Source organism: Oncorhynchus tshawytscha, linkage group LG12, assembly GCF_018296145.1.
Source record: "Oncorhynchus tshawytscha isolate Ot180627B linkage group LG12, Otsh_v2.0, whole genome shotgun sequence".
In the NCBI taxonomy this organism is placed as follows: Eukaryota; Metazoa; Chordata; class Actinopteri; order Salmoniformes; family Salmonidae; genus Oncorhynchus; species Oncorhynchus tshawytscha.
The window spans coordinates 44,512,663-44,527,112 of NC_056440.1; the positions used below are offsets into that span (position 1 = coordinate 44,512,663).

The following is a 14,450-nucleotide window of genomic DNA, read 5'->3' on the forward strand; positions in this document are numbered from 1 at the left end:
GAACCAAATCCACCAGTTTTTAGACTCAAAAGGCAGCCAGGACCTCAACTAGACATGACTGCAAAGTACAGCCCCCTTCAACTTTTTCAACTGTTTTTCACCTCGTCAGTTGTTGACTCCCTGGTGTCGAATACGAATAAGTACGGGGCTAAGAAGCAGGAAAGAAAGAGGCGTGGAAGACCATTTCCATGTCAGACCTTTTCTGCTACTTTTCAATGGTCATTTACATGGGGCTGGTGAAGTTGAAAACTCTAAGGGACTACTGGAAAACGTCAGCTCTCTATCAACTGCCTTTCCCCATGACTGTCATGTCTTGTAAAAGGTTTCTGACCATCTCACGGGCGCTTCACATCAGTGACCCAGAAGTTGATGGGGAGAATGACAAGAAGAGAGGCACACCAAGTTTTGATAGGCTGTGCAAAATCAAACCTCTCTACCCTCAACATCGTTGAGGCCTGCAAGACCTATTTTCAGCCCGCCCAGAACCTGTTCATCGATGAGAGGATGGTAGCCTCAAAGGCCAGAATCAGCCTCAAACAATACATGCGTAACAAACCAACCAAATGGGGTTACAAACTGTTTGTTTTGGCTGATTCTGTGTGTGCCTACACTTGCAATTTTTTTGTTTATGAGGGGAAAAACAGTTTTGCTACCGGTAATGGACTGAGTTATGATTCCGTTATGGAGTTATTGGATTTTCAACTGCTGTGGAATGGCTACAAACTGTTTGTGGACAACTTCTACACAAGCCCTACCCTGTTTACAGAGCTGAGGAAGCGGGATGTGTGGGCTTGTGGCATCATTCGGACCAACAGAGTGGGCTTTCCAAAGACAAAGGTGAACAACATGCCTAAGCGGGCTGAGCGGGGTACCATGTGATGGATCCGTGAAGATGGCCTGCTCTTTGTGAAGTGGATGGATACCAGAGAGGTGGTCATGTGCTCCAGTATCCATAAGTCCTTCAGTGGAGATCACGTCGTCAGGCATGTGAAGGACGGTAGCGGGGCATGGACCACAAAAATGTCCCCATTCCAGCTGTTGTGAAGGACTACAACAAGAGCATGGGCGGTGTGGACCTGTCAGATGCGCTGATAGGATACTACAATGTTCTCCACAAGACCATGAAATGGTACAATACCTTTTTCTATCATCTCATTGACATTGCTGTGGTGAATGCCTTCATCCTCCAGAAGGAAATGGCTAAGAGCTGTGGACAGCCCCCCATCTCACAGCTAGCCTTCAGGGAGCAGCTCATCCAGGAGCTTGCTAGCTACAGCAAGTCCACTGTAGCACCTTCTGTCCCCTCTACCTCTGTCCCTTCTGCTCCAACCAGTAGTGTTCACCTGCCCAGATTCATCTCTGCAGGCATGAATGGGCCTCAGGGCAAAAAGGACACAGTAGGGAGACGTCGTTGTGCCCTTCGTCATAGGAAATGCCCCATCACCTGCACCACCTGTTCAGTAAGCCTCTGCTTAACAGCAGAAAGAGACTGCTATGGGCCATGGCACCAGCAGCACAATATTGTGAAGAGGACTGAAGGTCTTCACAATATTGTAAATAGAAAATATGTAAATAGTTACCCTTGTTAATTGTTTGTTTTATTATTAATATTATATATATTTTTACAAATATATATTTTATATATATATTTTTTTTTTGGGGGGGGGGTATGTTAGAATAGCATTTATGTATTTTGTATATAGTTCTTTCCTTCAAAATGTATCACTGTACCAATTCGGCCACTTGGGTACATTTGGGTACATTTGTGTGGGACACCTGGGTGACTTCATGCTCAATGTCATGTAGCTCGCTCATTTTTGAAGTTATCTGTCCAAAACTTTGCTCAGCTATTGTTGCCATCTTATGTTCTTCATTCAAATCATCCCCAGCATCCTATCTGTATGTTTGTCTGTTCTTGGTCATGTGAAAGATGATGCAGCAACAATACAAAACAGAAAACGTATGTTTACTTCCTTGTATATTCTTCTAGCAGATCTAATGTGTTATATTCTCCTACATTCAATTCACATTTCCACAAAATTCAGAGTGTTCCCTTTCAAATGATACCAAGAATATGCATATCCTTGCCTCTGGGCCTGAGCTACAGGCAGTTAGATTAGGGTATGTCTTTAGGCAGAAATTGAGAAGAAGGGGGGGGTACCCCAAAGAAGTTAAATTACTCTGTTTATACCAAGTATGTTCTCCTGTGCCTGACTTCCCTGACACCAACACACACCCCTTACAAGGACACGTGTATCTTTGTAGTGACTGGGACTATTAATACACCATCCAAAGTGCAATAATTTTACCATGCTCAAAGGGATATTAAATTTGTTCCCCCCATCTTCCATTGGTGCCCTTCTTTGCGAGGCATTGGAAAACCTCCCTAGTTTGTGTGGTTGAATCTGTGTTTGAAATTCATTGCTTGACTGAGGGACCTTACAGATAATTGTACTGTATGTGTAGGGTACAGAGATATTATTGTTATTGCACACAGAGTGAGTCCATCAACTTATTATGTGACTTGTTAAGCAAATGTTTACTCCTGAACTTATTTAGGCTTACCATAACAAAGGGGTTGAATACTTATTGACTCAAGACATTTCAGCTTTTCATTTTTAAATAATTAGCAAACATTTATAAAAAACATAATTTCACTTTTGTAACGCTCGTCTGATGAAGAAGGAGTGGGCCAAAGCGCGGCGTGGTACTTGTTCATGATATTTATTTAAATCTCAACACTAGAACAAAAATAACAAAGCGAGAAACAAACCGTTCTGTAAGGTAACTAAAACTATACAGAACACAACTACCCACAAACCCAGGTGGGAAAAAGGCTACCCAAGTATGATTCTCAATCAGAGACAACGATAGACTGCTGCCTCTGATTGAGAACCACACACGGCCAAACACAAAGAAATAGAAAACATAGAAATAAAGAAACTAGAATGCCCACCCTAGTCACACCCTGGCCTAACTAAAATAGAGAATAAAAGCCTCTCTATGGCCAGGGCGTGACAACTTTGACATTATGGGGTAATGGGTGTTGACCAGTGACACAACATCTAAATGTAATCCATTTTGAATTCTTACACAACAAAATGTGGGAAAAGTCAAGGGGTGTGAATACTTTCTGAACACACTATATGTCTGTTTGACGTGTATGCAAATAGATTAGATGGTTAGGCATTTTCAACACACAAATGTTTCTTAAAAAGACTAGAAAAGAAGTAGTCCATTTCTCCTCAACCCACAACCATGAAAGACTATCATGCATGTAGTTGATGTTCGTTCTGTGTGTGCAGTTAAGGGCATGTTGTGTTTTGAGCCGGCTGCAGCTTTGCTAGGTCTTTCCTTGCTGCACCTCACCATACTACTGGACAGTAATCAAGATGGGACAACACCAGAGCCTGAACAACTAGTACAGTTGATTTTTTGTGTAAAAAAAAAACCTCCCCATCCTCACAATAACTTTGTCAATATGACTTGACCATGATAATTGACCGTCCAATGTTAAACCCAGGAGTTTAGCTTCCTCAACTTGCTCAATTGTCACACCTTTTATGTACAACTCCAGTTCAGGTTCAGGTCTAAGAGAATGCTTTGAACCGTATAACATGCTTTTGGTTTTTAGATGTATGTACGACCAGTTTATTGTTAATTACCCATTATGACACTGACTGTAACTCCTTGCTAAGTAAGAGTCTCAGTTAGCTCCCTGGCTGTAGTTGCTGTCTCTCTGTCTCTCAATCTGTACAGAGCGAGTGACAGGCGCGCGAGCGTGTGTGTGTGTGTGTGTGTGTGTGTGTGTGTGTGTGTGTGTGTGTGTGTGTGTGTGTGTGTGTGTGTGTGTGTGTGTGTGTGTGTGTGTGTGTGTGTGTGTGTGTGTGTGTGTGTGTGTGTGTGTGTGTGTGTGTGTGTGTGTGTGTGTGTGTGTGTGTGTGTGTGTGTGTGTGTGTGTGTGTGTGTGTGTGTGTCAGCCAGGTCGTTGACTCCCACTGGAAACCATTACTGAGGAGCTGCAGAGCCATGGGCCTATGCTGCTTAATCACACTCTCATACACACACACAAACACACGCACGCACACACACACATGCACACACTGCAGGCATACACACGTACTTGCACATGCCAACACGCACATTTGAAGCATGAATATTGTTGCAAGGTGACCAGCGGAGCATCGGGATAATCATCTAGGAAGAGTGACGTGTGCAAATGTAAGGCGAAAGGCGTCCACAAATAAAGATGTTTACCAGTCCCGACACACACTCTCGTGCATGATTAAGCCTGGAGACGAGGGAACGAGTGTGTTGTCATATTTTCCCCATTTTGTTTAACAATGTGACAAAATGACATTAGGATCTAGAGGCAATAGTGTCGCAATTATTGGAAGCCTCTTCTTCTTTTTTTCTCCACACTCAATCATGGCCATGCTTTTATAACGATGGCTAATGCCGCGCTGATCCATTCCCAAATGCCTTTGCAGTGGAGGAACTCGTTTAAGCAGACACACAAAAGTATTTGTTCATGTGTCTGGGAGTACAGCAACACATTTCATCGCCGCCCATTCTTTGGCTTAATGCGGAACATCCCCTGGGTGATGGGTTTGGCAGCTTCGGAAATGGGAAATCCATATTTGCTGAAGGGGGTCATCCGCGGGTTATAGGGGGAGAGAGAAAGTTTGTGCCGAGGAGGTGTGACTTCGTTAGGAGAAAGTTTGTCCTTTTTTGTTGTTGTTGGAGTGCTGGGAATCGATATTCATAAGGGGGTGTAAGGTTATACTAAGGTGGTAGAGGGTGTGATATGATGGAGTGGAGGTGTGTGTGTATGCGGGCGTGCGTGCGTCTGTGTGAGTGTGTTTGTGAGGGTGTGCGTGTGTGGAATACCACGAGGTTGAATAATCCTGTAATATGAAATGACAGCCTGCTAGTGACAGATCGGCTAAAGTGGTTGTTTTCTCTGTGTAACCTCGTCCACCACAGCGCCTCTGGAGCTGCCCCCCAGGAGAGACAGGAACTTCAGCCTAACATCTCACCAGCTGAGGGTCCTGACCCAGCTAGCCTGCACTCTGCTGGGCCTGGAGAGCCAAGTGGACGAGCTGGCCACTCAACTGGCATTCATCAACTGTGCTGGGGAGACTCCCTGCAGTGTGAGAGGTACACAACCGCTACAGAAACACACACACACACACACACACACACTCACACACATACACATACACAAACACCAGTGCATGTCTGCGTGAACTGTGAATATAGACTGCAACAGTGATGTCACATCCTTCGCAACAGTCTCCACTGATGAGACTGATGGCAGGTATCCTGAGAGAGAGAGGGAGAGAGAGGTAGAGAGAGAGGTAGAGGAGAGAGAGAGAGAGAGAGAGAGAGAGAGAGAGAGAGAGAATGCGAGAGAGAGAGAGAGAGAGAGAGAGGGAGAGAGAGAAGAGAGAGGGAGAGAGAGAGAGAGAGATGCAGAGAGAGAGAGAGAGAGAGAGAGAGAGATACAGAGAGAGAGAGAGAGAGAGAGAGAGAGAGAGAGAGAGAGAGAGAGGGAGAGAGAGAGAGAGAGATACAGAAAGAGAGAGAGAGAGAGAGAGAGAGCGAGCACATGATGTTCAGAAGAAGAGGTCTCTTTGCACATCAGGCTGAGACAAGTCTACTCCAACACATGCACACAGAACACCAAACAACAACATTACATGCTTTTGCACACGTAACTTGCCTGGACATACAGTCTAAACCGACTGCATGCTCTCCATGTGTTATTGAAATGTGCACTTTTAACAGGGAATTATCGTTGTTGCCATACAAGTCTTTGCCAGCCATCTCCTCTTCCCCTCTGAACTGGAGCAGGGAAGTTAAATGAAAGCTTTTGGTGCATGTAGTAATTTCCATAAAGGTTACATTAAAAAACAAGACATGCAGAAAGGCTCGATTTACAGAGAAGTAAACAGCCTTTAAAGGGCAGTTATCCAAATCATTAATTCGAGGCAATCAAACGGCTTAATTACCAGAAATTCATCAGATGGGCTTAAAGGTCAAAAAGTGACGCGTGGGCTGCTTCCTCCCCTCTTCCGCTCCGCGCGGTCTTGTTTCGGCTAAATTGCCTCGCCTGGGGTCTCACTTTTCCGCTTCTGATTAGGAAAACGTGGCCTTGATGTGTGCTCCTTTTAATTTGTTCCCCCATATACCCGTCTTATCCTCCCCCTCACCCCCTCAAAGGATTAGCCCAGTTATGGCCGTTGCTATCTGGGTTCAAATCAACTCCAAGCCCCAGATTTAGACTAATAAACCGCTCACTGTTGCATTTGACTTAAAACTTGATTTACTGCTCACGTCGTCATTTGCTTGTCACTTTTACTGATTGGTTTATGTACAGTTATGCAAACATTATCCATGCTGCCCACCGTTTACCATGGGATATTATCGTGGACATTTCAGCAATACTTTTAAGAATTATACAGTAGCTATATTTCCCGAATAGCCTATTGTCTCAAAATATGCGTTATTGATGAGTTTATGTCATGGCCTTGTCTTTAGGTTGATGGCCATTTAATTTATCTTAGCTATGGGCTTGGAGATTTGGCCAAACCCATCCATATCATCTGAGACCTTATTCCAATGTTGAGATTCATTTGGAATCCATATCTGTTTCTGTTGATAGGAATATTGAAAAAGACCAAAGACGACTTGGATATGACCACTGTCGATGGTAGCAAGACCACGGCAGAGACGCTCTTCCAGAGTCCGGAGGTGAGACTGCCCTCTGCTGCCTCGGAGGAGGAAATGCAGCTTGAGCAATAAACCATTATTCTATCAACTGCTGCCATATCACCTGATCGAACATGTTTCTGACTAATCAGTCTCTTTAGATGTTCATTTTGCCCTTTCCTCGTGTTGATTGGTTGACCTTTTGTATCTTCCTGGTCATAGGCCATTGTTCTGGAGTTTGATTGGAGGGCTGCGTTCAGGAAGCTGGTGCCCCATATGGCTCACTGTGTCAAGGTGGTGCTGGAGGATGTGTGCACCAAGAGTCTGCAGCAGGAGGAGCTGTCACACACATCTGGCTCCGCCCACGTGGTCCTGACTAGCACACCCCACAGAGATGACTCCTCCCTCACCTGCCCAGAGAGGGACCGCCCCAAGATGGTCGCCAAGGTAAGCATAAAGATCAACACAAATATGTGGGTGATCTGTGTGAAGAAAAAGCAGGCTGTGTGACAGAGGCAGCCCTGTCTGTCTTCCCTCAGCCCAGAAGTATTTTGTTCTGCTTAAGTCCCCACCGATCAACACTCTCTCCTCTTCAGATGAAGATGACCCCCCTCTCGTTCATCATCATCATCCCCCACTCCAAGTATCTCTCTTACATTAGTGTTCTTCACTCATACCTTTCTCCCCCCCGTCCATCCACTTCTCTCTCTCCTCGTCCTCTCCTTATCTTCCTCCCTATCCTCTTCCTGATTCACCAGGTTGTAGGGTATGTGTGTTTAATGTGGCTAACACCTATGATAAGCTACACCATAAGCATTTTGATTGAACCCGCAGCGGTTTTCCTTATCTGCAATTGATCAAATTGGGGCCTTAACCTCTTTGTCTGTCCTTGCCTCATAAGAAGCCTGTGTTGTCTCCCCTCCTCCTCCTCCTCCTCCTCCTCCTCTCCTCTAGCCCCTTACACCGACACTCGTTTTGGCTCCTCGTTGCTAACGAGTGTCAAGACTTTGTCTCCGCTCAAGACCTGTACAACATATTTATGTGTAGGTCAACGCTTAAAATATGAGAGCCTCTCAGCTCAAAGGTTATACATGCATATGCATTGAGGAGCACCCACCGAGACCAAAGGCGAGACCTTTTTTTTTTTTGTCTCCCTTTTTTTGACATATGCGTGCATGTTTGAGGCGAGAGCAAATTACTATACAAGACCCGAGCATGAAATGTGGCCGGTTTGAAAGCATTAGCCGATCAATATTTCACTCATTCATATGCATACCTTTGTAGCTTCATCCCAGCTTCAGTTGCATGACCCGTTCCACTGCCCACATTACCATAAATAGGTACAGGTAACTGCCAAAATCGAGGAAACGCTTGAGTAAATGAGGTATTCAAAGTACAGGATATTGAAAGCAGGTGCTTTCACACGAGTGTGGTTCCTGAGTTAATTAAGGAATTAACATCCCGTCATGCTTAGGGTCATGTATAAAAATGCCTAGTTGCCCATTATTTTGGCTAACATGGCTCGGTTAAAAGGGTGTGTGTGCGTGTGTGGGTCAGTCACCGGTTCTCAAACCAATTGAACACTTACAGGAGATTCTGGAGCAGCGCCTGAGACAGCGTTTTCCCACTACCATCAACAAAACACCAAATTATGGAATTTGTCATGGAAGAGTGGCCTCGCATCCCTCCAATAGAGTGCCAGACACTTGTACACTCTATACCAAGGTGCATTGAAGCTGTTCCGGCTCTTGGTGGCCCAACGCCCTATTAAGAGACTTTATGTTGGTGTTTCCATTATTTTAGCAGTTACCTGTGTAAGTCCGTTAGTTTGACGGCGCAACGTTAACGCTTGCTCTTCCTGCATTCACCCCTGCCTGTACACTCAGCTGCCTGTAGCCTCGCGTTACAAACGTCTCATAGAAACAGAGAGTGATCCAATTCGTGCCTTACCTCTGTGTCATTTCAATCACCTTGCAGTGGAGTGCTCCTGTAAGACCTGTCGCCGATCCGTATCTTTGTTCTGAGCTAGTTAAGGTTCAGTCTATAGTCCATAGGTTCAGTCTGTAATACTGTCAGACCTCCTGCCAGTGTTACAGTAAGTCAAGTAAGGCAGTGTGAGTGTAAAACAAAATGGAACTGAGCTGATATATCCGTGCTGACACTATTGGAAGGGCGTTGTTATGGAGAAGGGAGAAAATACATTCAGTGCTTTTCCACACTAAGGGCAAGCCAACTCCTCTGGGAATTTAGGAAATATATGAGCATACCTGGCCATGTTTTACTGCTTTTAAATCACCCTGGCACATAGCTCACATATAAAAAGTAGGGTGAACTCATTCACACACGTGTGACTCTTTGGCATTCGCTGACCCTCTGTCGTTATTCTCAATGTCCTGTCAATGGGAAGCGTTGTGTGTGTGTGTGTGTGTCAGGGTGATGTCTCTGTGTCTGTCTCTCGCTCTGTGAGGTGATTCATTTGACACTGTCTTTCTCTGGACAATCCTCTTACCCCCCCCCCTCATCCTCTTCCTCACCCTCCTCCTCCACTGAAAACAACCAACCATCCTCCCCCAGACAGACCGCACCCAGCTGCTAGGCTCCTCACGTATCCTGTCCTTTCCAAACAGAAAGGTGCAGCATGGCCCAAACAGAAAAGTTTCCCCGGGACCGATGTGGAAAAAAGGAGACGTGCTGCTTCTGCTGTCCAAGCGCTGCGGGAGGGGAACTGGAAGACGTTCAGTCACTCAAGCTCTGGCCCGGCCCGGCCCGGCACCGCAGCTCCCCGCTGTCGTTCAAACTGAATCCCCACTAATAAAATGCACATTGGAGACATTCTTTCCCTGGGCTGGATAGAAATAGATGTATCCTGATGTTATGAGCGGAGGTGTAGATGTGGTAGGTGATGTCTGCCAGGGGGACAGAGGTTGAGGACTAGGAGGAAGAGCTAAACACCTCTGTCACAGGAGGCTGCTGAGGGGAGGACGGCTCATAATAGTGGTTGGAGTGAATGGAACGGTATCAAACACATTGAAACTATGTGTTCGATCTGTTTCGATACCGTTCCATTCATTATGTTCCGGGCCATAACTAAGAGCCCGTCCTCCACAAATTAAGGTACCACCGGTGACCTCTATAGCTTTGAACCTGACCTTTCAGTTTGGGGCATGGCTAAGATGGGAGTGTAAAAGCAGAGAAACAAAGGTGATTGAGACGTATTGTAGTTTATAGCATGCCTTCACTGAGAGGCACCTCATGTCTATGCTGTCACTCTCGCTCTCGCTTTCTCTCTCTCTTGTTGGCTTGGCTCTCATCCATCCCCACTCTGTTCCTCTCTGGCTAGTTCTGTGGCGACATCATGGGGGAGTGTGATGCCCTCCTGCCCCTGGCGGAGGCGTGTGGAGATGCCGCCCTCCTGGAGGTGCGCTGCAGCTTCGTGGAGGTGTGTGCCTGGGTCACGTCTGCCATCCTGAGCCGTGTGGAGGAACGGGCAGGGGAGGTGCCCTCTGCTGCCCCCTTGAAGAACCTTATTGCTCTGCTGGGCACCAGTATATACATCCACCAACGGCTGTGTCACTATGAGGCCCAACTCAGAGAGACTAACCCCACCGCAGCCAGAGTGTGAGTCTGTTTAGACTGCGTGTGTGAGTTTGTATACTGCGTGCGTGCGAATGTGTGCATGTGTACCTCTGTTTGTTCCCACACTCAAGAGCTTAATAGTTGTATTAAACACCACCCACTCCCCTTGTTCAACAGTCCACCTTCCAACTCCCTTCTCAGTTACATAATCACGACAACCCTGTGTCATGGCCAGGGTTGGGTAGGTTACTAAATGGGTAGGTTACTTCTTGCTAAATGTAATCCGTTACAGTTACTAGTTGCCTGTGTAGAATTGTAATCAGTAACGTAACTTTTGGGGTACCCAAAAGTAGTCTGATTACGTAGTCTGATTACGTGCAGTTACTTTTAGATGACTTTCCCCTCAAGAGGCTTTAGTTGAAGACAAAAATGTATGTTACCAATTGAACGGCATCTATTGCAGGATAAGTCAATGTTAAAGTTTACATAGCTGGTCACATATGGATGTTCAATTTTACTTCATGGTTTGGTTCTGTGGGCTCCCGAGTGGTGCAGCGGTCTAAGGCACTGCATCTCTGTGCAAGAGGTGCTTTCTACTACAAATAATACGATTCAATGATGCCTTTACATTAAAAACCAAAGTCTATCAGAATTCCAGTCATTCCAATAAATGTTATGCCCCTTGAGCTTCAACAATAGGACTTGGAAATATGGAAGTATAGATTAGCCAAATTGTTTTACCTGAGCATGACCCCAAAACTAAGGATTTATTAGCCAACCCAACTCTGTTGTCATGAAGGACTGATTGGGCTCATTGATTCGAGTTGAAAAATAAATGCTGCACTCATGGAATGGCCTGCTTTGAGCACTACTGAAAAGTGCTATTTACATGTTAAAAATCAAATCAAATCAAATTTATTTATATAGCCCTTCGTACATCAGCTGATAACTCAAAGTGCTGTACAGAAACCCAGCCTAAAACCCCAAACAGCAAGCAATGCAGGTGTAGAAGCACGGTGGCTAGGAAAAACTCCCTAGAAAGGCCAAAACCTAGGAAGAAATCTAGAGAGGAACCAGGCTATGTGGGGTGGCCAGTCCTCTTCTGGCTGTGCCAACAGAACATAACAGAACATGGCCAAGATGTTCAAATGTTCATAAATGACCAGCATGGTCGAATAATAATAAGGCAGAACAGTTGAAACTGGAGCAGCAGCACAGTCAGGTGGAAGTTGAAACTGGAGCAGCAGCATGGCCAGGTGGACTGGGGACAGCAAGGAGTCATCATGTCAGGTAGTCCTGGGGCATGGTCCTAGGGCTCAGGTCAGTTGAAACTGGAACAGCAGCATGGCCAGGTGGACTGGGGACAGCAAGGAGTCATCATGTCAGGTAGTCCTGGGGCATGGTCCTAGGGCTCAGGTCCTCCGAGAGAGAGAAAGAAAGAGAGAAGGAGAGAATTAGAGAACGCACACTTAGATTCACACAGGACACCGAATAGGACAGGAGAAGTACTCCAGATATAACAAACTGACCCTAGCCCCCCGACACATTAACTACTGCAGCATAAATTCTGGAGGCTGAGACAGGAGGGGTCAGGAGACACTGTGGCCCCATCCGAGGACACCCCCAGACAGGGCCAAACAGGAAGGATATAACCCCACCCACTTTGCCAAAGCACAGCCCCCACACCACTAGAGGGATATCTTCAACCACCAACTTACCATCCTGAGACAAGGCTGAGTGAAAAATGAATGCCATATGCTGCTACATTTGCTATAGGCCTTTTGTTTACCTTTTTGTTGGTGACACTTTGACATCTTGATAATTTGCAGCCGTTTAAAGGGAAAATGCACAGATGAAACAATAACAAAACGGCCACCCCGCCTCTGTTTTGGTAAAAAGATGAGGGATGGGCCTGGAGAATAATAACCACTCTCAGATGAATAGACAGAGCTATGGATGCAAGGACTGGCCATCCATTATATAAAAAGTATAGTTTTAACCATGTTACAAACATTGGCGTAAAACAAGCTTATGTTTTTGGGTTCTCATGGAGTGTGACAGTTGAACTAAGCTCATGAGGCATTTATAAGTTATATTCTTCAAGAATCTATAGATATATCCATTGATATATAGTTAAAGAATGAATGTAGCACCTACAGATGGCCCCTTTAAGTCTATCAAACCTGGACGAGTTTGAGCATGTGTCTATTAGGCCAATGGATTTCTTTTTTGTATCAGCATGAATTAGATTGAGCAATGAATGCCCCATTTTTATTCCGTAGGCTGAGATCCTCACTATGAAGCTGTTGCAAGAATGTATTATTCACTGGCTGTCCACTGGTTAAAAAACAATGATTGATACGCAGCGTAAACTGCTTGAATTCAATCATTATTGGGTTCAAATACACATTTAGATTTGTGAACAGCCACCCACAACAACCACAATCCATAAGGCGCAAATATCTAAATGAGAGAGTAACAGTGTGATTCACATCAATGCGCTACGTAGATATCAGTAATAAGTGATATCCATATCACTGTAGACTACACCACTACTGTCATTCTTACCTCCAAGTGTTTATTCAAGTTGGATAATCTTTGGATGCCGACACCAGTCGTACCATTGGAAGACATGGCTTGGACTGTAGCCTCCAAAAGCCTATTCCTGCTCTTTTCCCGCGATCCATCAAACACATTTGGTGTGTCATCATAGTGGTCTCTGACTTGTGGTCAGACTCGCTGAGGTGGAACAAACTTAAACTTGCACCTTTTTTTCAATGCTGATTTGAATGTCATTGAGAAAACAGAGAAGTGCCAACAATTTCTTTTTTGAAAACATCCTTTCGTAATGTAAAAGTAATCCTCAAAGTAATCATCTAGTTTTTCTAAAGTACCTGTAATCAGATTACAATATTTTTGCTGCTAACACAACGGATTACAGTTACCATTTTTTGTAATCCCTTACATGTAACGGATTACATGTAATCTGTTATTCCCCAACCCTGGTCATGGCTAAAAGAAAACTGCACCTCCATGACAACAAAGATTTAAAACAAGCAGAAAGCCATAAAAAGCCAGGGGGTTCACCAGACATATTTTCCTAAATATTCTGGGGGATTTATTGATGTCCAGTGTAGTTTCTCAGCCAAGGGAGATTGTTAGTGCACTGCCAAAGGTACTAAAACTCTGTAATTGAGTTGTAAAGAATCTGCATATCTGTGTGCGAGCGATGGCCTGACTGCACCGTCCGTTTGTCCGTCTGTCTGGTGGAATGGAGGAGATGTGTTGGTTGGAAAACAGATGTTGCCTCTCAAACTGAGCCAAAGGTTAAAGGCAGAGGAGAGTGAGAAGGCTACAGAGAGTCTGTGTGGCCTAGCGCTGACAGAGAGGGCTGGGGAGCAAGATGGAGAGAGTTTGGAGAGAAGGGGGTGGGCTGTTTGAAGGGGGAGGGGCTAAGAGAGAAGGGAGGGAGGTAAATAATGGAGTGGTTCTAATCACAGCCATTTGTGAATACATCTGGCAGATTTATTTACCTCCTAGTACCCCTTTTGCCACCGCACTCCACGTATCCCTCCTCAAAGTGCCCTGCTTGCCCATGTACCCTACCTCTTCCCTCACGCCCCCCACCTTCACCTGCCCTGTGGCCCCTCACCCCCTATTCTCTTGAACTGCCCCCTCCCTCCCCTTTCTTTGGATCCTGTGCAAGCCTGTTGAAAGGTATTCCTGCGTGTGTGTTGTTTGTGGCCCTGCAGCCCCATGACACTGCTGCCCATCCAGAGGTACCAGGACGTGACGGAGGGCCTGAGAGAGCAGCTGGCCAGCTACTGTGTCCAGGTGTGCACCAGCACTATCCTGCAAGACGCAGAGAGCCACCACTGGGCTGACCCCAAACCCTTCTACGAGGTGAGCTAGACCACAATTACTGCATGGTACTCTACTGTAGCAAGCGTTTCGATAATGCTCTCTGTGCTAATGGAGATTCTCTGCTGGTATTTGTCAGCAAGAGAGAGTAATGGAGTCTTGTAGTGTTTTTGTGTGTGTTGTGTGTCTATTCAAGGTTTTTTTTTTTTTTGTCGCTACAACTATGAAGAGCTCTCTCCCTCTTTAGATGTATTCCCAAAATGAACTCTTTGCGTTATCAGCACCCCCTTCCCCTCCCG

The 14,450-nt window shown here is 45.5% G+C and overlaps 1 protein-coding gene across 1 annotated transcript in view; it reads left to right on the top strand.

Moving 5' to 3' along the window:
• kiaa0825 (KIAA0825 ortholog) overlaps positions 1–14,450 on the top strand; it is a 147,222-nt gene that overhangs the window by 30,437 nt on the left and 102,335 nt on the right. Inside the window, exons 5-9 of the mRNA XM_042330687.1 lie at positions 4,987–5,160; positions 6,668–6,756; positions 6,937–7,161; positions 10,055–10,332; positions 14,043–14,193. Of these exons, the coding sequence (XP_042186621.1) occupies positions 4,987–5,160; positions 6,668–6,756; positions 6,937–7,161; positions 10,055–10,332; positions 14,043–14,193 (917 nt within the window). The remainder of the gene's footprint in view (positions 1–4,986; positions 5,161–6,667; positions 6,757–6,936; positions 7,162–10,054; positions 10,333–14,042; positions 14,194–14,450) is intronic.